This window comes from Scyliorhinus torazame, chromosome 11 (genome assembly GCF_047496885.1).
Source record: "Scyliorhinus torazame isolate Kashiwa2021f chromosome 11, sScyTor2.1, whole genome shotgun sequence".
Classification (NCBI taxonomy): domain Eukaryota; kingdom Metazoa; phylum Chordata; class Chondrichthyes; order Carcharhiniformes; family Scyliorhinidae; genus Scyliorhinus; species Scyliorhinus torazame.
The window spans coordinates 96,405,958-96,430,822 of NC_092717.1; the positions used below are offsets into that span (position 1 = coordinate 96,405,958).

Sequence of the window (24,865 nt, forward strand, 5' to 3'; positions counted from 1 at the left end):
CTTCCAGGATGGGAGAAGGCACATGGAGTGAGTTAGCCTTGAAGGCATGAGCTCCAAGGTTCCGATAGTTTGCAGCTTTGAAGGGGGCCAGAGTTCTTTCTGCTTCCACTTACTTGATGATAGACATGATGGTAGCACAGATTGTTTACTTGGAGTCCTGTGCTTGTTGGAGGTCAAACAGTAACTGGCCATATGGCCCAAAGACCGTATAATTAAAGTAATTCAGACAGCCCAAGTCTCAGTCTTGTGATATTGGTTTCAGGTTGTTAAATTATACACTTTGTTGAACTGTCATATTAGAACAGTTAATGTTTAGGCCATTAGCGATATTACTGGAGATTAGAACTTTCAAAAGGCCGTCTTTGTCTGTAGCTCGTGAACTTCCAGAAGCCAGCAAACAATGAGCTGGAGCCATTTTGCTAGCTCAGCAATTGTCCATTTTGAAAAGCATCAAAAGCTGACTTGATAAAGTAGACCAGCTGACAAATGTATGTATATTTTTCCGTTCATGTCTCAACCGGGATATATATATATTCTCATGTTGTCACATGGTTTGGCCACTGGCTATCATCTAGACAATTTTTGAAAAGATTTTAACAATCATTTTCCATCAGCACCCCAACCAATTTTTAGGATGTTTTTCCCTCCCATCCAAGTTTGTCATTTCTTTCAAACCAGATTTTTGGGTCAGTGGTTCATCACTCATTGATCCCAAGTGAATTAAAATCCCTCCGCTCTCAAACCAGCCCTGTGTAATTAATCAGCAATAGAGCACAATAATTTTTTCCCCTCCAATATGAAAAAATATTCACGGATGTACTTCAGTGTTACCCTGATGCAGACTGAAAATGGGTTTGTCACAAAGTGTAATTGTTTTTAAGAAGTTTCAAGTATGATGGCCCATCTGCTTTGGGGGGGGGGGGGGGGGAGAAAATTATATTTTATCTTGGAATGATGGTCCCTTTACGAACTAGGCTTCTCTAAAAGGGGATTTTCCGATAAAGCTCCTGGTTTCCAGTAAATGACAATCCAGCCAAGTTGCCTGGGAGGTGAACAATAGAAAAAAGGGTCAACAAGTTAATAGGGCAAGATGATTGTGGGTGTGGTTCTGTATACAAGCAGGGTTTCTTTAGTTTAGCACAGCTGGATAGAATGAAACAGGCCGGGATTCTCCCGCAATTGGTGGGACGGCCCGAGCCAAGAGCGGCGCGAATCACTCCGGCATCGGGCCACCCGGAAGTTGCGGAATCCTCCGCACTTCCAGGGCTAGGACAGCGCCGTCAGGGTTGGTGGCGCGCCAACCGGCGCTGAAGGGCCGCCGTGGGCCGGTGCGAATTGCCACATGCGCAGAACCGCCGGTGTTCTGGCGCATGCGCAGGGGGTTTCTTCTCCGGGCCGTCCATGGTGGAGCCTTACAGAGGCCGGCGCGGAGGGAAAGAGTGCCCCCACAGCACAGGCCCACCTGCAGATCGGTGGGACTCGATCGCAGGCCAGGCCACAGGTACACAGTTGACCACCTGCTGTACATAAGGAATCCAGGGTCACTGATGGGAGGGGGGAAATAAGGATATTGAAGAAGTTTTGTTCCTTTTCAGGATACAAATTAAACGTTGGGATGAGCGAATCTTTTGTTGTTAGTCCTGAGGGGAGAGATTGGGTTGGGAGGTTTGCCATTCTGTCAAACGGAGACCAGTGGGGCGAAATTCTCCTACCCGCCCCGCCACATTTCTGCGCCGACCGGCCGGCGGGAGTCTCCGTAACACCGGCCGGTCAATGGGGTTTCCCATTGTGGGGCAGCCCCACGCCGTCGGGAAACCCCCGGGCGCCGGCAGAACGGAGACTCCCGCCGGCGGAGAATGACGCCTCTTTTCACTACTTCGCGTCCAAATAGCATAGGAGATTGGCGTGACTTCACAAATTGAATTTTATAGGCTTGGCGAACAGGGTTTTGCAGAGTTGGGACAACCTTCGACTTTCATATTCTTCTTGTTGTTTCAATGTCTCCCAGTTTTTCTAACAAAGGCTTTTTTTCTGGGGTTTGGCAGTGTATTATTTTTGGGTTACCAATTCGGAGAAGGTGTTGGGGTGGGTTGGGAATCAGGAAGTTAGTTGGATACAGATGGAGTCGGGTCCTGCAGAGAGAAGTGCTGGTGACTGCTGTTTCCTTCGGCGAAATACTCATGAATCTGGTGGTAGTTTCTACGCCAAAGATATGACGGAAATTCCGCCAGTTTTATAAACTGTGGGAGATGTCAAGGTGGGCCCCCATCTGCAGGAACCATGGGCGAAATTCTCCTACCCGCCCCGCCACATTTCTGCGCCGACCGGCCGGCGGGAGTCTCCGTAACACCGGCCGGTCAATGGGGTTTCCCATTGTGGGGCACCCCCACGCCGTCGGGAAACCCCCGGGCGCCGGCAGAACGGAGACTCCCGCCGGCGGAGAATGACGCCCCATTTGTTTGAGCTGGCAAAATTGGATGCTACATTCGGGGGATGGGGGGGGGGGCAAAGGGCTGGTGAGTGTGAAAGGCTTGTTCCTAGAGGGATGGATCACGAGTTGAAGGCAAAATCAGGGCTTTTCGGGTGGGGGTGGGGGGGGTCGTATATTTTCAGGTTTGGGACTTTATCCAGCGGGCATTTCTGACATCCGTGGTGGTGCCACCGTCTACCCTGTTGGAAAGGATACTCGCGTATTCGGGGTCGGAGGAGGGCAGCACGTCTGGGATATATGGGTGGATCATGGGGGAAGAGCAGGTTTCGACGAATGAGGTGAGAGGAGGATCTGGGAGCCATTCTGGAGCTGGGGGTATTAAGTACGACCCACCGTAGGGTGAATGATACAGGTTGAGTTTTATACCACTCATGGTGGTGTTTAGGGTTCACCTCACCAGGGCCAGGATGAGTCCATTTTTTTTGAGGGGGCTGAGAATAAACGTGAGCGGTGCTTGGGTCGGCCTGCTCACCACTCACACACACGTTTTGGTCCTATCTCCAGATGGTGGGTTTTTTGGTGGTCTTTTTTCAGCACCATATCGGCAATCCTGAAGATTGTCTCAAAACCTTGCCTGTTAGTTGCTGTATTTGGGGTGCCAGACCAGCCGGAGTGAGGACGGGGCTGAGGCGATACATTGGTATCCGCATCACTGCTGGCACAGAGATGGATATTGTTGAACTGGAAGCAGGTGACGCCACCCAGTACGAAATTCCTGTTGATGAGGGGGTCAATAAATGAGTTCTATCGTAGATGGCGGCTGTTTATTTTGCACTTTAAAAAGCTGGTCGGGGAGGGGGAATTGTTTGTTCTTGTTTTTTGGGGTTATATTTCTGTTATTAGGGTCCATGTTACTGATGTTGTTTGTAATTTTTGATGTGCATGTTAATACGGGGTTGTCATGCAAATTTTTGATGTAAATGTTAAAATTTCAATAAAAATATATATTTTTAAAAATATAAATAACATTTTAGATTTATACATTGCTTAGGCCACAGAGTGTTGAGTGCAGCTCTGGAAACTATACTACAGAAAGGATATTCAAGTTACAGATAGAATACAGCAAATAAGGACCATGAATATGTACGGTAGGATCAGCAATGGAGGCAGGTCATGGGGAATGCCCAATTGTGGACGCACCTTAGGCAGGACCTGGATCCAAGAGGTAGGAGTAAAGGCATTTACCTCCCAAATCCACCAAGTCCTTGTCTTGATACTCTGGAAGCCTGGCTGATGAGTTAGTTACAAACCTGAATGACAATGAACTTGATAGCCTCATTATCATATATAAAGTTCCAAAGCTCCTTGAAGCTGGCTGGCTGCCCATCCAACTTCAGCCTCACTTAAAACCAGCAAGGGACAGGTTAAAAGTAGGAGAAACAGTTTTTTCAGACTTTAGCGCCCCACATACACCCCTCCCCCACCGAAACCAAATGTGCCTACTTTTTAGGTTAAAATTCAACTCAATAAGACAAATTACATCCTTTGGTCAGAAAGCCTGCTATGGTTCTAAAAAATGCCTAACTTCAATGCCATGACTAATAATAATCATCACCTACGTCAAATTTCTGCATTATTTCAGTTTGTTGGATTGCACCAACCAGGGTTCTAAGGTCAATTTTTATGTCTGGGTTTTTGCTGCGTAGGTGATCGGTTTCTTCCTTCGAGGCTTCCCATTTCAATTGTTATTCCCATCAAATACAAGATACTGGAGTAATTTTCCATTTTGCTTTGCTGAAATACATGTACTGAAATTGTTGACAATAATAGGTACAAAATTGTGGTTGGTAATCAGCCATTATCCACGAGGGACCATAGATATCGCACCATTAGAGAGAGACAAGTAGTTATACAGCTTGAGGGGTACCACTCCACAACACGCATGGAGCAAGGCAAGAGGGCAGGCCTCCATCAACTATTACAGCCAATATGGTGAATGAACCTTGCCATTGGCATCACTGGATATCACTCTTCCCATCTAGCCAAATGACATAACCAATTCCCACAGACTTGAGATTATAGACTAAAAGTTACATTTTTTCCAAAGGTTTCTCTTACTTTGGGTCATTTCATTTTTAGATCTAGCAACTTGGATTCATGCAGAACAAAATAAAGCAATTTAGCCCTTCATACTTTTGCCAGTTTTCAAACACTTAACCATTGGAATATAGGGTTGAATTTTGATGTCTGCAACACAGAGGAAATACATAAAATGGTCCAAAGCTATGGGCAAAGATCTACCTCTTCATTGCTGCCATCTCTGAAGCTGCAACAGTGACTCCGAGTGAACTAATGCATGCTAATGACATTGCTCAGTGGCAGCACTCCCACTTCAGAATCAGAAGGTTGTAGATTTAAGTCTCACCCCAAAGGTCAAGAGTGCAAAACTAGGAAAGTGCTACATGTAGTGTCAGGGGTGCCACCTTTCAGGTGAGTCCATCAATCTGAGGCCCCATCTGTCCTCTTGTTTGAATGTGAATGATCCCATGACACTATTTTGAAGAAGTGCAGGGGAGTTCCACAAGTATCCTGAACAATGTTTATCCCTAAATTAACAGGTCATTCATTACCTGCGGCACGGTAGCACAGCAGGTAGCACAGTTGCTTCATAGCTCCAGGGTCCCAGATTCGATTCCCGGCTTGGTTCACTGTCTGTGCAGAGTCTGCACATTCTCCCCGTGTCTGCGTGGGTTTCCTCCGGGTGCTCCGGTTTCCTCCCACAGTCCAAAGATGTGCAGGTTAGGTGGATTGGCCATGCTAAATTGCCCATGGTGTCCAAAAAGGTTGGGGGAGTTACTGGGTTATGGGGATGTGGTGGACTTAAGTGGGGCGCTTTCCAAGAGCCGGTGCAGACTCAAGGGCCAAATGGCCTCCTTCTGCACTGTAAATTCTATGAAATATTGCAGTATCTGGGATCTTATTGTGTGCAAACTGGCTGCTGCATTTCTCACACTATCAGTGGCTAAACCTAAATAAGTATTTAATTGGCCGTAAAGCACTTTGGGGCAGGAAGGGATCATAAAACATGTTGTATAAATGCTAGTCTTTCCAATCCTAAAAAATACATAGGATAGGTTATTTTTGAATAGCAATATGGTTACCATAATCAAGTGATCCAGTTAAAGATTCCAAAGATATGTTCTCCTCCCTTTTTGAGTAGCCAGGAGGAAAATGAAGACACTTCCAGGCTCCCCAATTACAGCTTCACTCATTACCACTCCAAACCTCACCCCCTTTCAGAGATTCGGCCACACTAACATTTCATCTTACCTACCTCTTTGTGGCTTGGACTTCACTGGATGTTTGATCACCAGGTCAGTGCTCATGAATTTCAACCTTCAAAATGTTAGGCCTCAAATATTCTTACCTCGTGCCAGTGCTACTGGACACATTCCACTCAGCAGCTGCCGAAGTGCACTTGACAAGTGTGGGGTGGGCGGGGAGGGAGATAAATCAGTTTCTCGCTATTAACAATGCATTCCGATTTGTCTTTTTCAGGTCCAATAATCACAATTTTTCTCTTTTACAAATGTTTATAAAATTTTCCTTGTAAAGTTTTCTGTAAATTCTGTGTCCATCAAGTGTTCTGCCACGGAATTTCATATACGAACAACCCACTTCATGAAAAGAAAATATTTTAATCACCCCCTCTGTTGTTTTGGCAATGATTACAAGCGTATGCCCTTTGGTTACTAACTTGTGGAAATAATATTTCCTTATTTAGCTAATCAAAACATTTGGAATTTTAAAACACTTCCAATTAAGTATTCACTCAGCTTTTACTGGTCTAATGAAATAAACCCGGCTTCTCTAATCTCCTCTCATAACTAAAATTACTCAAACCCAATGGGCATAATTTCTGAGCTCCAGGGCAGTGTGTCAGGGCGGAGGAGGGAATACCCTAAAGATGTGCTGGGAACACATAGATGCGGTGGGGAGCCCCCACCATAAGTTCACAGATAAGATATACATGGCAATTGGCTGAGAAGTGCAAATTTCCGATGGGCAATTGTCCTGCACTGGGAACCACCCGAAAATGCAATCGAATTCACAAAAGTCAGATGATTCCAACTTCATTACACCAATAGTTATCCAAAAAAAGTTAGAAAAATTAAAGCCACTTTGAGCTTCTGGGTAACTATTGTACAGACCACCCACACAAGGCCTCCACATGGGACTCCCCTACCCCACCCCGATTATACCCCTGCCAAGGGGCTACCCCTCCTTCATTGCGACCCCTCCAACCTCTGCCAACTCCCCCTTGACTCTTGCCCCCTACCACCACACCCTCCAACACAAATACCTGATTGCTGACCTCCCCCACCCACCCTCACCACCAAATCCCTGGCTCGCCAAAGACCTTTAAACTTAACTAGTTTACGGCAAATAATGCCTTTTTTTTTTTTTTAAAAGGCCCGGCTAACCTACCTGTGACTGAGCTGCCCTTGATGCTGGGCCCCAGGAGCAAGCTGCAATGCACAGATCTCGCCTGCCCAGAGTCGGAAAGTTGGGCAAAATAGGATCGTCTGGATTGAATACCTATGAGTGGAGTGGCAATCCAACTCAATTGCCAATCCATTGAAAGTTACAGCCCGTTATCTTAGTTTCTACATGTACCATGGTCTTGATGTCCATCCTAAGTAGAGCACAGTATTTTTTTTTATTAAGGGGCAATTTAATGTGGCCAATCCACCTACCCTGCATATCTTTGGGTTATGGGGGTAAACCCACAAAAACAAGGGTTGAATGTGCAAACTCCACACGGATAGTTACCCAGAGCAGGGATCGAACCTGGGACCTCAGAGCCGTGAGGCAGCAGTGCTAACCACTGTGCCACCGTGCTGCCGAAGCACAGTATTTTAACTGTAGCCTAATTAATGATTTGTACTGGTTTCGCATACCTTTATTGATTTGCCCCCAATTATAAACACAGCATCCCACAATTTTACCAACTTATTTACAAGACATTTTCTGGGAACTGTTTTTTGCAATATCTTGGCTAATCTCCTAAATATAAGGATAAGTGAGCAATAAATTCTTCAGCAAATCCGTGCATACAGAATGCTTTGGTAACCATTTCCAGAGAGTGATAAGTCTCCATGAAAATAAATACTTCCTATCAAACTCTGCCCATGTATTTTATATGAATGCCCCTAGTTTACCTAACCCTATCCATCTCAAATAACCTAATTAGACAATTTCTGAGCCTCACAATTATATTCTGCTGAAAAAAACATGTCTTTAATTTGGCCGAGAAGATACTTCCACAGGGTTCATATTCTTCACTGAACTTTTGTAGACTATTTGTGCTGAAACCTAAAAACAAAGAAAACTTATAGGCCATCTTTCATATAATATTTGATCAGCTCTCCGAAGCTTTGTATCCAGATTTATAATCTTTTCATTTGCTTCTCTCTCAAGGTCTTCAACGGTTTGAACCAAGACTTCATTCTGGTCACAAAGGTCATTTACATAGGACTGAAGAATTCTTAACTTTATCTAAAACAAAACCAAACCAAAGTTAAACAAAAATATTTCATTTGCAGTTAATCCTCTCCACTGACTATACCTCCACAAATCCTTCAGCTTGAAGAACAGCTCGGTGTGTGCATCATTTCTACTTGGCTTGAAATCATATTGGACCCGAAATTAACCAAAATACAATGATATAAAATAAGTCTCATTTATGTGTTAAACCACTCCAATGTAAATATGATACATTTCAGGGAGTATTTTCATATCAATACTGTTTCAGAAACTGCTCAGCACACTTGTTTGATCGCTTCTAGTGTTATATCCACTTCTTCCATCTCATTCTGCCGAATATCTGAGGATGACAGCCACTTCATAGAATCATAGAATTCTTACAGTGCAAACAGGAGGCCATTTGGCCCATCGAATCGGCACCGACCCTCTGAAAGACCACCCCACTTAGGCTCACTCCACCACCCTATCCCCGTAACCCCACTAACCTGCACATCTTTGGATACTACGCAGCAATTTAGCATGGGCAATCCACCTAACCTACACATTTTTCGACTGTGGGAGGAAACCGCAGCACCCGGAGGAAATCTAAGCCGACATGGGGAGGAAGTGCAAACTCCACACAGTCACCCAAGGCCGCAATTGAACCTTGAAATGTTCTTTTGGTTTTGATGGCAGGGTGTTTGGTGTACAGTTCCCTCCATGAGTAGAATATCAAGGGTGAGGGCACTTTTTCTGGGTTTTGGGGGGGGGGGGGGGGGGGAACATGGATGGGGGGGGGGGGGGGGCAGGTGGCGAGTAGGGGGTTTGGAGGCCTTGGGTGCGGGTCGCCAAGTATGAACTTGGGCAGGGTGCGGTTTCCAAGAGCCGGTGCAGACTCAACGGGCCAAATGGCCTCCTTCTGCACTATGGGGGGGGGGGAAGAGACCTGTGGAGGTTTGGGAGGCCAAAGGTGAAGGAATTTCCTGCATATAAACACATGGGCTTTGCATCCTTATTTGCATTGGCGCCACTGATGAAACCATACGTCAGGAAATCATATTTATACTGCTATGTTTCGGAGTTCAGTTTCTTCTGTGTAGGCTGTTAACCAGAGACTCTGGAGTTCTGTACAGAGGTAGCAATATTCGGGGCGTCAGAAGATCCGCGAGTTCTTCTGCACTATGTTGGGGGGTGGGGGGGGGGGTGATGAGAATTCCTGAAGCCGGAGAAGGTCAAGTTTGTCCTGGAGGGGGCCGGTTGATGGGTACGTTCGAAGATGGAAGCGTTTAGGAGGATTGAAGAGTCAACAAAAGGGGAGGGGGGGGGGTTAAAATGAGGAAGGCAGTACGGGAGGAGGGGGTGAGAGTAGGTAGCGGGGGTTTGGGGGGGGGGGGGGGGGAGAGAAAAAGTGGGTGTTGGTTATTTATAATGTTGTACAATTTTGCTTCTGATTGTTTTTTTATGAAAATGTCTGAATAATATATATATTTTTTAAAAGGCAGCAGCAGCCGCCATTCTGTAATTAAAAGCCGGTAGTGACTGTTGGTCCCTTCCCCTGCGATTGATACCACTGCTAAAACAATACAAATGATCGCTCCGCAATACTTCCGACAATCACCCGCGGGTCATGTCCCGTACTTTGAAAAACCATGGTCTCCGTTACTGTTTGCATTGGCAATTGAGCCGCTGGCCATAGTACTGAGGGGCTCTAGGAAGTGGAGGGGAGTACTCAGGGGAGGAGAACACCGGGAGTCTTTGAATGCAGATGATCTATTGCTGTATGTTGCGGACCCAGTGGAGGGGATGCCTGAGATAATGTGGACACTCAGGGAGTTTGGGGAATTTTTGGGGTACAAATTGAATATGGGGAAGAGTGAGTTGTTTGTGGTGCATCCGGGGGAGCAGAGCAGGGGAATAGAGGATTTACCGCTGAGGAGGGTAACAAGAGATTTCCGGTACTTAGGGATCCAGATAGCCAGGAACTGGGGAACCCTACATAGGCTTAATTTAACACGATTGGTGGAACAGATGGAGAAGGATTTTAAGAGATGGGACATGGTGTCCCTGTCACTGGTGGGCAGGGTGCAGGCGGTCAAAATGGTAGTCCTCCCGAGATTTCTTTTTGTGTTCCAGTGCCTCCCGGTGATGGTTACGAGGGCTTTTTTCAAAAAAATTGAGAAGAGTGTTATGAGCTTTGTGTGGGCTGGGAAGACCCCGAGAGTGAGGAGGGGGTTTTTGCAGCGTAGCAGGGATAGGGGGGGGACTGGCACTGCCGAGCTTAAGTGATTATTATTGGGCCGCCAATATCTCAATGGTGTGTAAGTGGACGGGAGAAGGGGAGGGAGCGGCGTGGAAGAGACTGGAAATGGCGTCCTGTAAAGGAAACAGCCTACAAGCATTGGCGACGGCGCTGTTCCCGTTCTCCCCGAAGAAATACACCACAAGTCCAGTGGTGGTGGCAACGCTGAAAATTTGGGGGCAGTGGAGACGGCATAAGGGAATGACGGGTGCCTTGGTGCGGTCCCCGATAAGGAATAATCATAGGTTTGTCCCGGGGAGAATAGATGGGGGATTTAGAACATGGCAGAGAGCAGGGATTGTGCAACTGAGGGATCTGTTCCTAGGCGGGACGTTTGCGAGTCTGGGAGTGCTGACGGAAAAATATGGGTTGCCCCAGGGGAATGCATTTCGGTATATGCAATTGAGGGCTTTTGTGAGGCAACAGGTGAGGGAATTTCCGCAGCTCCCGACGCAGGAGATTCAGGATAGAGTGATTTGGGGGACATGGGTGGGGGATGGTAGGGTGTCAGATATATACAGGGAAATAAGAGACGAGGGGGAGATCATGGTGGATGAGCTGAAGGGAAAATGGGAAGAAGAGCTGGGGGAAGAGATCGAAGAGGGGCAGTGGGCAGATGCCCTACGCAGGGTAAACTCTTCGTCCTCGTGTGCCAGGCTTAGCCTGATACAATTCAAGGTTTTGCACAGGGCGCACATGACCGGAGCAAGGCTCAGTAAATTTTTCGGGGTAGAGGATAGGTGCGGGAGATGCGAGAGAAGCCCAGCGAACCACACCCACATGTTTTGGTCATGCTCGGCACTGCATGGGTTCTGGGTGGGGTGGCAAATGTGCTTTCGAAGGTGGTGGGGGTCCGGGTCGTGCCAAGCTGGGGGTTGGCTATATTCGGGGTTGCAGAAGAGCCGGGAGTGCAGGAGGCGAGAGAGGCTGATGTTTTGGCCTTTGCGTCCCTAGTAGCCCGGAGAAGGATATTGTTAATGTGGAAGGAAGCTAAACCCCCGGGCGTAGAGGCCTGGATAAACGACATGGCAGGGTTTATAAAATTGAAACGGATAAAGTTCGCACTAAGAGGTTCGGCTCAAGGGTTCACCAGGCGGTAGCAACCGTTCATTGACTATCTCGCAGAACGATAAAGGAACTGGGAAAGTGGCAGCAGCAGCCCGGGGGGGGGGGGGCGGGGGGGGCTCGGGGGGGTCCTCAGGGGTGTTTTTGTATGGATATTTTTACTTGGATATGTATATTGGCTTGTTTGACTTTATTATTTGGGAGAGTTAATATTTTGTTATGGCAGTTGCCATTTAGTTTATACATTATTTATTTATTTGTTAAAAACGGTCACTATTATTTATATTGTTTAATTGTTGTAAAAGGGAAAAAATGTTGTACTGTTGTTTGGCCGAAAAAAAAATATTTGAATAAAATATATATATTTTTTTAAAGGAATCACATTTATGTCTGTAATCATGTGCAGACCTGTTGCTATGTGGAAGCTGATAAATATGCCCTATTCTCCAAATATGATATTGAATACAACGTTAATTCTAGTGTCTTTGAATGAGAATAGCGGTTTAAAAATTTTAAGAACTTTCAGTGCTTTGTCACTGTAGTGAGGGAACCTTTTTGTATTCTCTGGTTTGCAGACAGTGGGGCAGTCCTGATATGCGTTGAATGTTTTGTCTCTCCTGACATTAACCAATACTCTTGTATCTACCAGTGTTTCTACTTTCAAGCAGCCAATGGTTGTCAGGTAGGGTTAATTGAGATGTTCGAAAGAGAGCAGAGCTGTAAACATGGATCATTTATTATCTCTGCCTAGAAGGCTATTTCTGCTGGTATGGTAGCCTTAAGTAGACAACATGCACAATGCATTTTTCAATACACTACAGATACCTATCACATAGCTGTTAAGGAAATAACCTTAGGAAGACAAAGTTCCTGAAGTGTTACATGAAGGCCAGATATAAGAACGCATCTTGTATTGTTAAAATATAAAATTAATCTACTGAAATAAAGAATTAACATGCAAATTATAATGTAGAACTAACGTATTCCAAAAAGAAAGTATTGCAAGATTCAAGTCAGACCTAGAGTCACCCGATTCCCAAGACTGAGCATTAACCAACTGCAGAAGGAATGTGCTGTGTGATAAGATAATTTGTACTCAGACATTCAAAGAAGAGTTTTCATCTCATTAGTAGAACTGTAGATGTCTGCTCATTAGTTTTGCCTTATATGGACTGGTTTTTAAACACTTCTGGTATAATTATCTTAATGGGTAAGTGTGACAGTGATCAGACACACCTAGGACCTTAGAATATAAATGAGGAAATTTCAAGAAATTCTGACTAATGCATCCCCAGGAGCGTGCAAGAGAAATGGTCCAGGTTAGGAACTATTGTTGTCTCCCAGATAGATAATGAAGGATAATTTTACATGAAATTATGTAAAAAAATACTCAAAATTCATTCTATGTCAATTTTACATCAGTTTGCATCTCATTGCAGCATCTCATGCCCGAATTACAAACTAAACTTTAAAAAGAATTGCAACTCTCTAATAATCCAGCAACATCTATGTTTTAGTACCTACCATGCCTGGGCTGTACAGAGAAGCAGTAGCTATTGAAATTCTACATCTTAAACCATTGGGTCCCTGGAGCTGTGAGGAGTTGTCGAACCACTGTGCCATCCGGTCCTAGCTAAACAAACACTAGCTAAATCAAGACCAGTAGCATCAGTAAACTACACAATTTTAGCTGGTTAAACTGTCAGTGTCCTCATGCACACTTCATGATCGCTAAATCCCAACTCTGCTATTGTCCACCCAAGATCTCCAGACTGAGATAATGGGCACACAGAAATCCAACAAGTGGGGTAGAAGTTTCAGTATCTTGGTTTTGGGTCATTTTAGCCATAGCAATAAGTCTTTGTACATACCAGACATCCAGCTCACTCCATTCTTCCCCTCCTGCACACCCACCCCACCACCAAAAATAATAAGTGCCAGGCTTGTAATAGTTCACCCTAGAATTTGAAAGTTAAAAGTGTTCTCTGCAGACAGAACTTACATTTGAAGAAAAAAGCACATTTGTGCCCACTGGTTATTCTCTTCTCTGCCCTATAGTCCAAGCAGCCAAAGTATAATAATTTCACACGTCTATCATTAGACTTCACTGAAATCATAGTGACAACACTCAGGTACACGAGCTATAACATTTCTGGCAAAAAGTGGAGCTTGAAACCACAATCAGAGCTCAGAACATAGATCCCTTATTTGAGCCCTGTGACAAGACAGGAAATCTCAGAGGGTGGTGAAGAAACACTGCAGTGAGAACCCAGAATTTTAGCAATAATGACACAGGAAAGAAGGTACTTTACTATAACCTCATGGCCCAACATATACTTTTATATCATGTCAGATGACCAACTCTGGTTCAACGAGAGTAGATGGGCATTCCAGAAACAGCACACCTAGCATGTTTGAAAATACTAACTAGTGAAGCAACAAGATCATACGCAGACTAAACAAGACAAGTACCTTGTGGATTTGCTTAGCTCTGCCTAACAACAGATGAAAGCTCTGCAACCCGATCAGATTTAGTCAGATCAGATGAATGGTGGTGGACAGCTAAACGACTAGTTGTTTCATGAACATCTTCAATACTAGCAGAACACAAGTTGGAAAAAGGCTGAAGTCTTTGCATACATCTACAACCAGAAGTATCAAGTGGATAATTCTTCCTCACATCCTCTCCAGGGCCCCACCATTACAGATGCCTGTCTTCAGCCACTTTGATTCACAACACGATATGGAGAAACAACTGACTGCACTGGGCACAGTAAAGGCTGTTGTTCTTGACAATAGCCCAACTTTTCCATTTCAGCTACAAGACTGGCATCTACCAGATATTACAGGACGTTACCAAATAAGTCTATTTTAATCAATTTACTCTCAATAGTCTAAGTGATAGAAGGGTTCATCAACAGGATCATCAAATAGTACTTACAAACCAATAATCTGCTCATTGAAGTTGAGTCAGGGCTGTGTATCTCTGACATTACAGTTTTAATCCAAACATGACAAAAGAGTGGTCAACGGAGAATGACCGTCTTTTATGGCATCGACAGTGCAGAAGGAGGCCATTTGGCCCATCGGGTCTGCATCGGCCCTTGGAAAGAGCACACTATCTCTCCACCCGATCTCCTTTATCCCCATCACTCAGTAACCCCATCTACCTTTTTGGACACTAAGTGCAATTTATCATGGCCAATCCACCTAACCTGCACATCTTTGGACTGTGGGAGGAAACCAGAGCACCCGGAGGAAACCCACGCACACACGGGGAGAACGTGCAGACTAGTCGCAGATAGTGACCCAAGCCGGGAATCGAACCTGGGACCCGGGAGCTGTGATGCGACTGTGCTAACCACTGTGCTGCCCCGTGCTGTCTTGGGCGAGAAGGTTGCATTCGATCTATCTGGCACTAGGGAACCTTTGCAAAGCTGGCCAATGGTGTTATGGGAGAAAATCCCCACTGGCTGGATTCGTATTAAGTTCAGAGCACAAATAGTTGGGTTGTTAGAAGTTGATCAAACCTCCAAATATACTGCTGCAGCAGTTATTCAGGACTACATTCTAGGTCCAGTCAATGTCAACTGCTTCATTAATTAGCTTTCCTCCATCATTAGCTTAGACGGTTCACTGATGGTTGCAGAGTTCAGCTCCATTCGCATGCAGCAACACCTGAAGAACATCCAGGCTTGAGTTGATTAAATGGCAACATTCATACCATCGCCAACATGAGAGAGTCCAACCATTCCCCCATGATATTCAGCAACATTGCCTTCAACAAATTCGCCACCATTTTGGGTGTTGCCATTGACTAGACTGAACTGGAAGAGCCACATAAATGCACAGCTACTAGAATAGGTCAGAGGCTGAATATTGGTGGAGAATGGTTCACCTCCCAACTGTCCTAAATGCATCAATCAGGAAGTCCATCAGACAGGACAAAGCTACTTTGTAGACCTCCAGCCACTTTTGAGTGGGCGTCCACCAGGATGAAAAACATCGAACCCAAGAAGGGGTCGGCAAAATCGACATGCCCATGCCCATATGGGCAGCACGGTAGCATAGTGGATAGCACAATTGCTTCACAGCTCCAGGGTCCCAGGTTCGATTCCGGCTTGGGTCACTGTCTGTGCGGAGTCTGCACGTTCTCCCTGTGTGTGCGTGGGTTTCCTCCCACAGTCCAAAGATGTGCAGGTTAGGTGGATTGGCCATGCTAAATTGCCCTCAGTGTCCAAAATTGCCCTTAGTGTTGGGTGGGGTTGCTGGGTTGTGGGGATGGGGTGGAGGTGTAGGCTTGGGTGGGGTGCTCTTTCCGGGAGCCGGTGCAGACTCGATGGGCCGCATGGCCTCCTTCACTGTAAATTGTATATATTGTATGAGCCCAAGGGCACCCTGGCCACTCCCATGGGTGTAGGTACCTCCGCCTGGAGCTTCTGGTACTCTTGACAGATGGAACACTGCTGGGCCAATGTCTCGATATCCATGTACAATACTGGCCACCAGACATAGCTTCTTGCCAGCATCTTCAATTTGGACACTGTGGGATGTCTGTTGAGAAGGTCTTCCAACAGGATTGCCTGCCCCTTTGCTGGGACAACAACCCTCATGTCCCAAGGGGGATTCTGTCTTCCAAGGTTAACTCCAACAATTTTGCGGAGAAAGCCTTCAGCTCCCCTGGTAGCGGTTGTTGCTGCTGCCCACCTATAGCACCAGATGCTGCACCTTGGCAAGTACAGGGTCGGTTTGCATCAGGCATAGGAATTAGGATAAATAGGCAATTCAGCCCCTCAAGCCTGCTCAGCCATTCAATCAGATCGTGGCTGATTTCTTCTTGATCTCAAATCCACCTCCCTACATGTTCCCATATCCCTTCAACACCTTTGTTTTTGAAAATCAGAACTATATCTATCTCCTTCTTGAAACCATTTAATGATTCAGACTCCACTGCACTATGCAAGTTCCACAAATTCACCACCCTCGGTGAGAAGTAGTTCCTCCTCAACTCAATTCTAAATCTATACCACCTGTCAACCTATATCTGTGACCTCTTGTTCTAGATTGGCCCACAAGGGAGAACATTTGGTCGACCTTTACTTTACCAATCCCTTTTCGTACTTTACATACCTCAATCAGATTCCCCTCTCATCCTTCTAAACTCCAGCGAGTACAAGCCCAAACTGTTTAATCTCTCCTCATATGTCAATGCTTTCATCCCTGGAATCAATCTGATGAACATCCTCTGAACTTCCTCCAATGCCACCACAGCCTTCCTCAAATAAAGGGACCAAAACTCTAGATGTGGTCTCACCAAAACCCTATACAATTGCAACACTTCTCTACTTTTATACTCCACTCTTTTCACAATAAACGTCAACATTCTGTTTGCCTTTTGAATTACAGTTGTGAGCACATGCATCAGTGACAGGAAAGGAGTCTACAAAATTCAGGACAGCAATTACTTGTCTGCCGTTGGGGGGGGTTCACGAATTCGATCTGCAGGGGAAGACAGCTCAATGAATCAGCATGCGCAATCTGGGTCCCTGGGTGGTGTTCAAACGTGTATTCGAAAACAGCCAATAACAACAGGTCCCAGCGCTGGATACTTGCGGAGGCATCGGTGCAATTGCCTGGTCTTCACGGAAGAGGCCTAGCAATGGCTTATGATCGGTGACATTAAAAAAATGGCAGCCATAGATGTATTGATGAAGCCGCTTGACATCAAATATGGCCACCAGACCTTTTTCGATCTGGTCAAGTTTTCATTTGGCCCCAGCCAGCATCCGGGAGGCAAAAGCGATGGGCCAGTCACAGCCGTCCCTCATAGAATGGGACAAAACTATCCCAGTGCCTTACATTGAAGCATCGCACGTGACGTACAATGGTTTTGAAGAGTCAAAATGTCTCAACACCCTCGAAGAGGACAACCGCTATTTCACCTTTTTGAAAGCCACATTCTGGGCCTGGCCCCAAGCCCAAGGCTGGTGCTTCTTCAAGAGCAAGTAGAGGGGGGCTAGGACAGTAGTCAAACCTGGGATAAATCGCCCATAATAATTTACTGGTGAAAGAAAAGAGCAAAGTTCCGTGGCGTCTCGCAGAGAGGGGGCAATTTTGATCGCCCATACTTTTCGCCGACCGGGTGTAGGCTGTCACAGTCCACCCAATATCCCAAATATACCACTTCTTTTGCACGAAACACGCACTTTGCACCGTACTTCAATACTGCCTCAAGGTTCTGAAAATGTTCTTGATCTGTGGCCCCCGTGACTAACACATTGCCTATGTGAACTGCAACACACGACAAACTGCAGGAAGTTCTCCATAACACGCTGGACAACTGCACACAGAGGATACTCAGAACTCGAGTCAGGTGTACGCATAGAGTCACTTGTGTGTATTAATTGTGACGTAGGTCCATGAATGTTATTGAGCTTCACCGTGGATAAGCATTGCTCATGTCCAACCACCGGCTAATGGTGCATACAAATCATCGATGCACGGTATGGTCAAATCCCCCAAGCCATGTTCACAGTCAATTTATAGTCGCCGCAGAAGCGGACGGTCTTATCTATCCTCATGACCAGAACGACTGGCGTCGCCCAATCAGCGAAGCGCATAGGCAGAATGGTGCCCAAACTTTTCAAATGCCAAGTTTGGTCTCAACCTTCTACACTATAGCATAGTATTGCAAACAGAAATTCTTAAAAAGTTGGAAGAGTGAAAGAAATGCACAAGCATATACAACCCAAAGACTTTGCAAATGTCTTAGGGGAAGGGGTAGCACGGTGGCGCAGTGAATTAGCCCTGCTGCCTCACGGCGCCGAGGTCCCAGGTTCGGTCCCGGCTCTGGGTCACTGTCCATTTGGAGTTTGCACATTCTCCCCATGTTTGCATGGGTTTCGCCCCCACTACCCAAAGATGTGCAGGCTCGGTGAATTAGTCACGCTAAATTGCCCCTTAATTGGAAAAAATTAATTGGATACTCTAAATTTATTTTTTAAAAGTCTTGGGGGAAGAGTTAGCATAATTTGTCTTAACAGTTTTTGCTGACATGTAGCTTATGTGGGGTTAAATTTCAGGAAGCTGAGAAGGAGATTGCTTTTGAGCCTAAAGATCGATAAGTGCCCAGATGAAGATTTCAGTGGAAATGGGGTGATACACATTAGACATGTGTAATGTTGCAGAAAAGATAAATAGGGTGGTCACAAGGACTTTAAACGAGCAAGTGGGGGGTGGGGAAGGGTAAAACTACAGGAAGTATAATGGTTAATGGGAAGCAAAGCAGCAGATATGCACGTGGGGAGGTGGATTCAACTGCATGGAAAATTATGAAAAAGGTTAAAAGGACGAAGAACTCAGGAGATGTTATTGATGGAGGTGTTAGTATTCAAAAAGGTATAAAAACTAGCATATGGGCACTTCACCTGAATGCTCGCAGCATTCGAAACAAGGTAAATTTGACGGTACAAATCATCACGGAAGGGTATGATTTAGTGGCCATTACAGAGACATGGTTGCAGGGTGGTCACAACTGGGAGTTAAATATTCGGGAGGACAGACAGGAAGATAAGGGAGGTGGTGTAACTGTGATATTTAAGGATGACATCAGGGCGGTAGTGAGAGATGATATAGGTTCTATGGAGAAAAAGGTTGAATCCATTTGGGTGGCAATTAGAAATAATAAGGAGAAAAAGTCACTGATAGGCGTAGTCTATAGGCTACCAAATAATATCATGGTGGGACGGGCAATGAACAAAGAAATAACTGATGTATGTAAAAAGGGTATGGCAATTATTATGGGGGATTTTAGCCTACATGTCGAATGGTCTAACTAGGTCTGTCAAAGCAGCCTTGAGGAGGAGTTCATAGAATGTATACACGATAGTTTCCTCAAATAGTATGTAATGGAACCTACGAGGGAGCCAGCGATCCTAGATCTGGTCCTATGTAATGAGACAGGAATAATTAATGATCTCATGGTTGGGGATCCTCTCTGAAGGAGCAATCACATAATGATAGAACATAGAAAAATACAGCACAGAACAGGCCCTTCGGCCCACGATGTTGCGCCAAACCTTTGTCCTAGATTAATCATAGATTATCTTGGAATTTACAGTGCAGAAGGAGGCCCTTCGGCCCATCGAGTCTGCACCGGCTCTTGGAAAGAGCACCCTACCCAAGGTCAACACCTCCACCCTATCCCCATAACCCAGTAACCCCACCCAACACTAAGGGCAATTTTGGACACTAAGGGCAATTTATCATGGCCAATCCACCTAACCTGCACACCTTTGGACTATGGGAGGAAACCGGAGCACCCGGAGGAAACCCACGCACACACAGGGAGAACGTGCAGACTCCGCACAGACAGTGACCCAAGCCGGAATCGAACCTGGGACCCTGGAGCTGTGAAGCAATTGTGCTATCCACAATGCTACCGTGCTGCCCTTAAGAACAAATTAATCTACACTATATCATTCTACCGTAATCCATGTACCTGTCCAATAGCTGCTTGAAGGTCCCGAATGTTTCCGACTCAACTACTTCCACAGGCAGTGCATTCCATGCCCCCACTACTCTCTGGGTAAAAACCTACCTCTGACATCGCCCCTATATCTTCCACCATTCACCTTAAATTTATGTCTCCTTGTAATGGTTTGTTCCACCCGGGGAAAAAGTCTCTGACTGTCTACTCTATCTATTCCCCTGATCATCTTATAAACCTCTATCAAGTCACCCCTCATCTTTCTCCTTTCTAATGAGAAAAGGCCTAGCACCCTCAACCTTTCCTCATAAGACCTACTCTCCATTCCAGGCAACATCCTGGTAAATCTTCTTTGCACCTTTTCCAAAGCTTCCACATCCTTCCTGAAATGAGGCGACCAGAACTGTACACAGTACTCCAAATGTGGCCTGACCAAGGTTTTGTACAGCTGCATCATCACCTCACGGCTCTTAATTCAATCCCTCTGTTAATGAACGCTAGCACACCTTAGGCCTTCTTCACAGCTCTATCCACTTGGGTGGCAACTTTCAAAGACCTATGAACATAGACCCCAAGATCTCTCTGCTCCTCCACATTGCCAAGAACCCTACCGTTAACCCTGTATTCCGCATTCATATTTGTCCTTCCAAAATGGACAACCTCACACTTTTCAGGGTTAAACTTCATCTGCCACTTCTCAGCCCAGCTCTGCATCCTATCTATGTCTCTTTGCAGCCGACAACAGCCCTCCTCACTATCCACAACTCCACCAATCTTCGTATCGTCTGCAAATTTACTAACCCACCCTTCAACTCCCTCATCCAAGTCATTAAGGAAAATCACAAACAGCAGAGGACCCAGAACTGATCCCTGCGGGACGCCACTGGTAACTGGGATCCAGGCTGAATATTTGCCATCCACCACCACTCTCTAACTTCTATCGGGTAGCCAGTTCGTTATCCAACTGGCCAAATTTCCCACTATCCCATGCCTCCTTACTTTCTGCAGAAGCCTACCATGGGGAACCTGATCAATGCCTTACTAAAATCCATGTACACTACATCCACTGCTTTACCTTCATCCACATGCTTGGTCACCTCCTCAAAGAATTCAATAAGACTTGTAAGGCAAGACCTACCCTTCACAAATCCGTGCTGACTATCCCTAATCAAGCAGTGTCTTTCCAGATGCTCAGAAATCCTATCCCTCAGTACCCTTTCAATTACTTTGCCTACCACCGAAGTTAAGACTAACTGGCCTGTAATTCCCAGGGTTATCCCTATTCCCTTTTTTGAACAGGGGCACGACATTCGCCAATCCCCCGGTACCACCCCTTTTGACAGTGAGGACGAAAATATCAATGCCAACGGCTCTGCAATTTCATTTCTTGCTTCCCATAGAATCCTTGGATATATCCAGTCAGGCCCGGGGGACTTGTCTATCCTCAAGTTTTTCAAAATGCCCAACACATCTTCCTTCCTAACAAGTATTTCCTCAAGCTTACCAGTCTGTGTCACACTGTCCTCTCCAACAATATGGCCCCTCTCATTTGTAAATACTGAAGGAAAGTACTCGTTCAAGACCTCGCCTATCTCTTCAGACTCAATACACAATCTCCCGCTACTGTCCTTGATCGGACCTATCCTCGCTCTAGTCATTCTCATATTTCTCACATGTGTAAAAGGCCTTGGGGTTTTCCTTGATCCTACCCGCCAAAGACTTTTCATGCCCTCTTAGCTCTCCTAATCCCTTTCTTCAGTTCCCTCCTGGCTATCTTGTATCCCTCTAGCGCCTTGTCTGAACCTTGTTTCCTCAGCCTTACATAAGTCTCCTTCTTCCTCTTAACAAGACATTCAACCTCTCTTGTCAACCATGGTTCCCTCACTCGACCATCACTTCCCTGCTTGACAGGGACATACATATCAAGGACACATAGTACCTGTTCCTTGAACAAGTTCCACATTTCACTTGTGTCCTTCCCTGACAGCCTATGTTCCCAACTTATGCACTTCAATTCTTGTCTGACAACATCGTATTTACCCTTCCCCCAATTGTAAACCTTGCCCTGTTGCACGCACCTATCCCTCTCCATTAGTAAAGTGAAAGTCACAGAATTGTGGTCACTATCTCCAAAATGCTCCCCCACTAACAAATCTATCACTTGCCCTGGTTCATTACCAAGTACCAAATCCAATATTGCCTCCCCTCTGGGCGGACAATCTACATACTGTGTTAGAAAAGCTTCCTGGACACACTGTAGAAACATCACCCCATCCAAACAATTTGATCTAAAGAGTTTCCACTCAATGTTTGGGAAGTTGAAGTCACCCATGACTACTATCCTGTGACTTCTGCACCTTTCCAAAATCTGTTTCCCAATCGGTTCCTCCACATCTCTGCTACTATTGGGGGGCCTATAGAAAACTCCCAACAAGGTGACTGCTCCTTTTCTATTTCTGACTTCAATCCTTACTACCTCAATAGGCAGATACTCCTCAAACTGCCTTTCTGCAGCTGTTATACTATCTCTAATTAACAATGCCACCCCCCCACCTCTTTTACCACCCTCCCTAATCTTATTGAAACATCTATAACCAGGGACCTCCAACAACCATTTCTGCTCCTCTTCTATCCAGGTTTCCGTGATGGCCACCACACGTAGTCCCAAGTATCGATCCATGCCTAAGTTCACCCACCTTATTCCTGATGCTTCTTGCATTGAAGTAAGCACACTTCAACGCATCTCCGTGCGTGCAAGTACTCTCCTATGTCAGTGTTCCCTTCCCCACTGCCTCACTACACGCTTTGGTGTCCCGAATATCGGCTACCTTAGTTGTTGGACTACAAATCCGGTTCCTATTCCCCTGCCAAATTAGTTTAAACCCTCCCGAAGAGTACTAGAAAATCTCCCTCCCAGGATATTGATGCCCCTCTGGTTCAGATGCAACCCGTCCTGCTTGTACAGGTCCCACCTTCCCCAGAATGCGCTCCAATTATCCAAGTACCTGAAGCCCTCCCTCCTACACCATTCCTGCAGCCACGTGTTCAACTGCACTCTCTCCCTATTCCTAGCCTCGCTATCACGTGGCACCGGCAACAAACCAGAGATGACAACTCGGTCTGTCCTGGCTTTTAACTTCCAGCCTAACTCCCTAAACTCGGTTATTACCTCCACATCCCTTTTCCTACCCAAGTCGTTGGTACCAATGTGTACCACGACTTCTGGCTGCTCCCCTCCCCCTTAAGGATCCTGAAGACACAATCCGAGACATCCCTGGCCCTGGCACCCTGGAGCCAGCATACCTTCCGGGAGTCTCGCTCGCGACCACAGAATCTCCTATCTATTCCCCTAACCATTGAATTTCCTATTACTATTGCTTTTCTATTCTCCCCCTTCCCTGCTGAGCCCCAGAGCCAGACTCAGTGCCAGGGACCTGGCCGCTAGGGCCTTCCCCCGGTAGGTCATCCCCCCCCCAACAGCATCCAAAACGGTATACTTGTTTTGAAGGGGAACGGCCACGAGGGATCCCTGCACTGTCTGCCTGTTTGTTTTCTTTCCCCTGACTGTAACCCAGCTACTCTTGTCCTGTACTTTGGGTGTGGTTACCTCCCTGTAACTCTTCGCTATAACCCCCTCTGCCTCCCGGATGATCCGAAGTTCATCTAGCTCCAGTTCCCTAACACGGTCTCTGAGGAGCTGGAGTTGGGTGCAGGTATTCCCGTAGGTATAGTCAGCGGGGACACCGGTGGTATCCCTCACCACCCACATCCTACAGGAGGAGTATTCAACTGGCCTAGCCTCCATCTCCTCTTACCTTACAGAATATAGCTGCCCTGTGGACCAACTGGACCTCCGCCCTCCGACTCTGCTCCCAGTCAGCTGCACTCTCTGTAAACTCCTGGCTCCCTTCTCGCTCCTTGCGGAAATGTAGGAAACGAAATGAAAGGAGCACCTTACTCTCTCCTCACTTAACTCCCTCAGTCACCAAACTCTCACTATAGCACTCAAATGCACCAAATTCAGCACTCAGTGCAAACATTCAACCAAATAATGGTTGAATTGAAAATACAGATGGCGGGTAAGAAGGTAAAATCCAATACCAGTGTCTTGTGCTTAAACAAAGGAGACTACAATGGGATATGGGGAGAGTTGGCTAAGGTAGACTGAGAGCAAAGACTTTCTGGTGCGACAATTGAGGAAAAGTGGAGGACTTTCAAAGTGATTTTTCACAGTGCTCAGCAAAAGTATATACACCAGTGAAAAGGAAGGACTTTAGGGAAAGGGATAATCAGCCATGAATATCTAAGGAAATAAAGGAGGGTAGAGTGAGAGGTTTGCAGCATGAAAACAGGCCCTTCGGCCCAACTTGTCCAAGCCACCTAGTTTTTAACTACTAAGCTAGTTCCAATTGCCCGCATTTGGCCCATAACCCTCTTCACCCAGCTTTCCCATATAATTGTTTAAATGCTTGTTTCATAGAATTTACAGTGCAGAAGGAGGCCATTCGGCCCATCGAGTCTGCACCAGCTCTTGGAAAGCGCACCCTACCCAAGGTCAACACCGCCACCCTATCCCCATAACCCCACCCAACACTAAAGGGCAATTTTGGACACTAAGGGCAATTTATCATGGCCAATCCACCTAACCTGCACATCTTTGGACTGTGGGAGGAAACCGGAGCACCCGGAGGAAACCCACGCACACACGGGGAGGATGTGCAGACTCCGCACAGACAGTGACCCAAGCCGGAATCAAACCTGGGACCCTGGAGCTGTGAAGCAATTGTGCTATCCACAAGGCCACCGTGCTGCCCAGTTACAAAATACAAAATTGTACCGGCCTCTACAACTGCCTCTGGCAGCTCATTCCAGACACTCACCACCCTCTGAAAATTGTCCCTTTGTATCTCTTACCTTAAACCTATGCCCTCTAGTTTTAGACACCCCTATCTTTGGGAAAAGATGTTGACTATCTACCTTATCTATGCCCTCATTATTTTAGAGACCTCTATAAGTTCACCCCTAAGCCTCCTAGGGCAGCAAATTGAAAGGAAAT

At 46.0% G+C, this 24,865-nt stretch overlaps 1 protein-coding gene across 6 annotated transcripts in view; it reads right to left on the reverse strand.

Annotated features, from left to right (window-relative positions):
* The window catches only part of LOC140385401 (uncharacterized), a 649,931-nt gene that overhangs the window by 622,385 nt on the left and 2,681 nt on the right, over positions 1 to 24,865 (reverse strand). For 5 of the 6 annotated variants that reach the window (XM_072467513.1, XM_072467511.1, XM_072467516.1 and 2 more), the window contains exon 2: positions 23,625 to 23,726. The exons of the other annotated variant lie outside the window; for it this stretch is intronic. In XM_072467513.1, the coding sequence (XP_072323614.1) occupies positions 23,625 to 23,726 (102 nt within the window). The remainder of the gene's footprint in view (positions 1 to 23,624; positions 23,727 to 24,865) is intronic. 6 annotated transcript variants of the gene reach the window in all.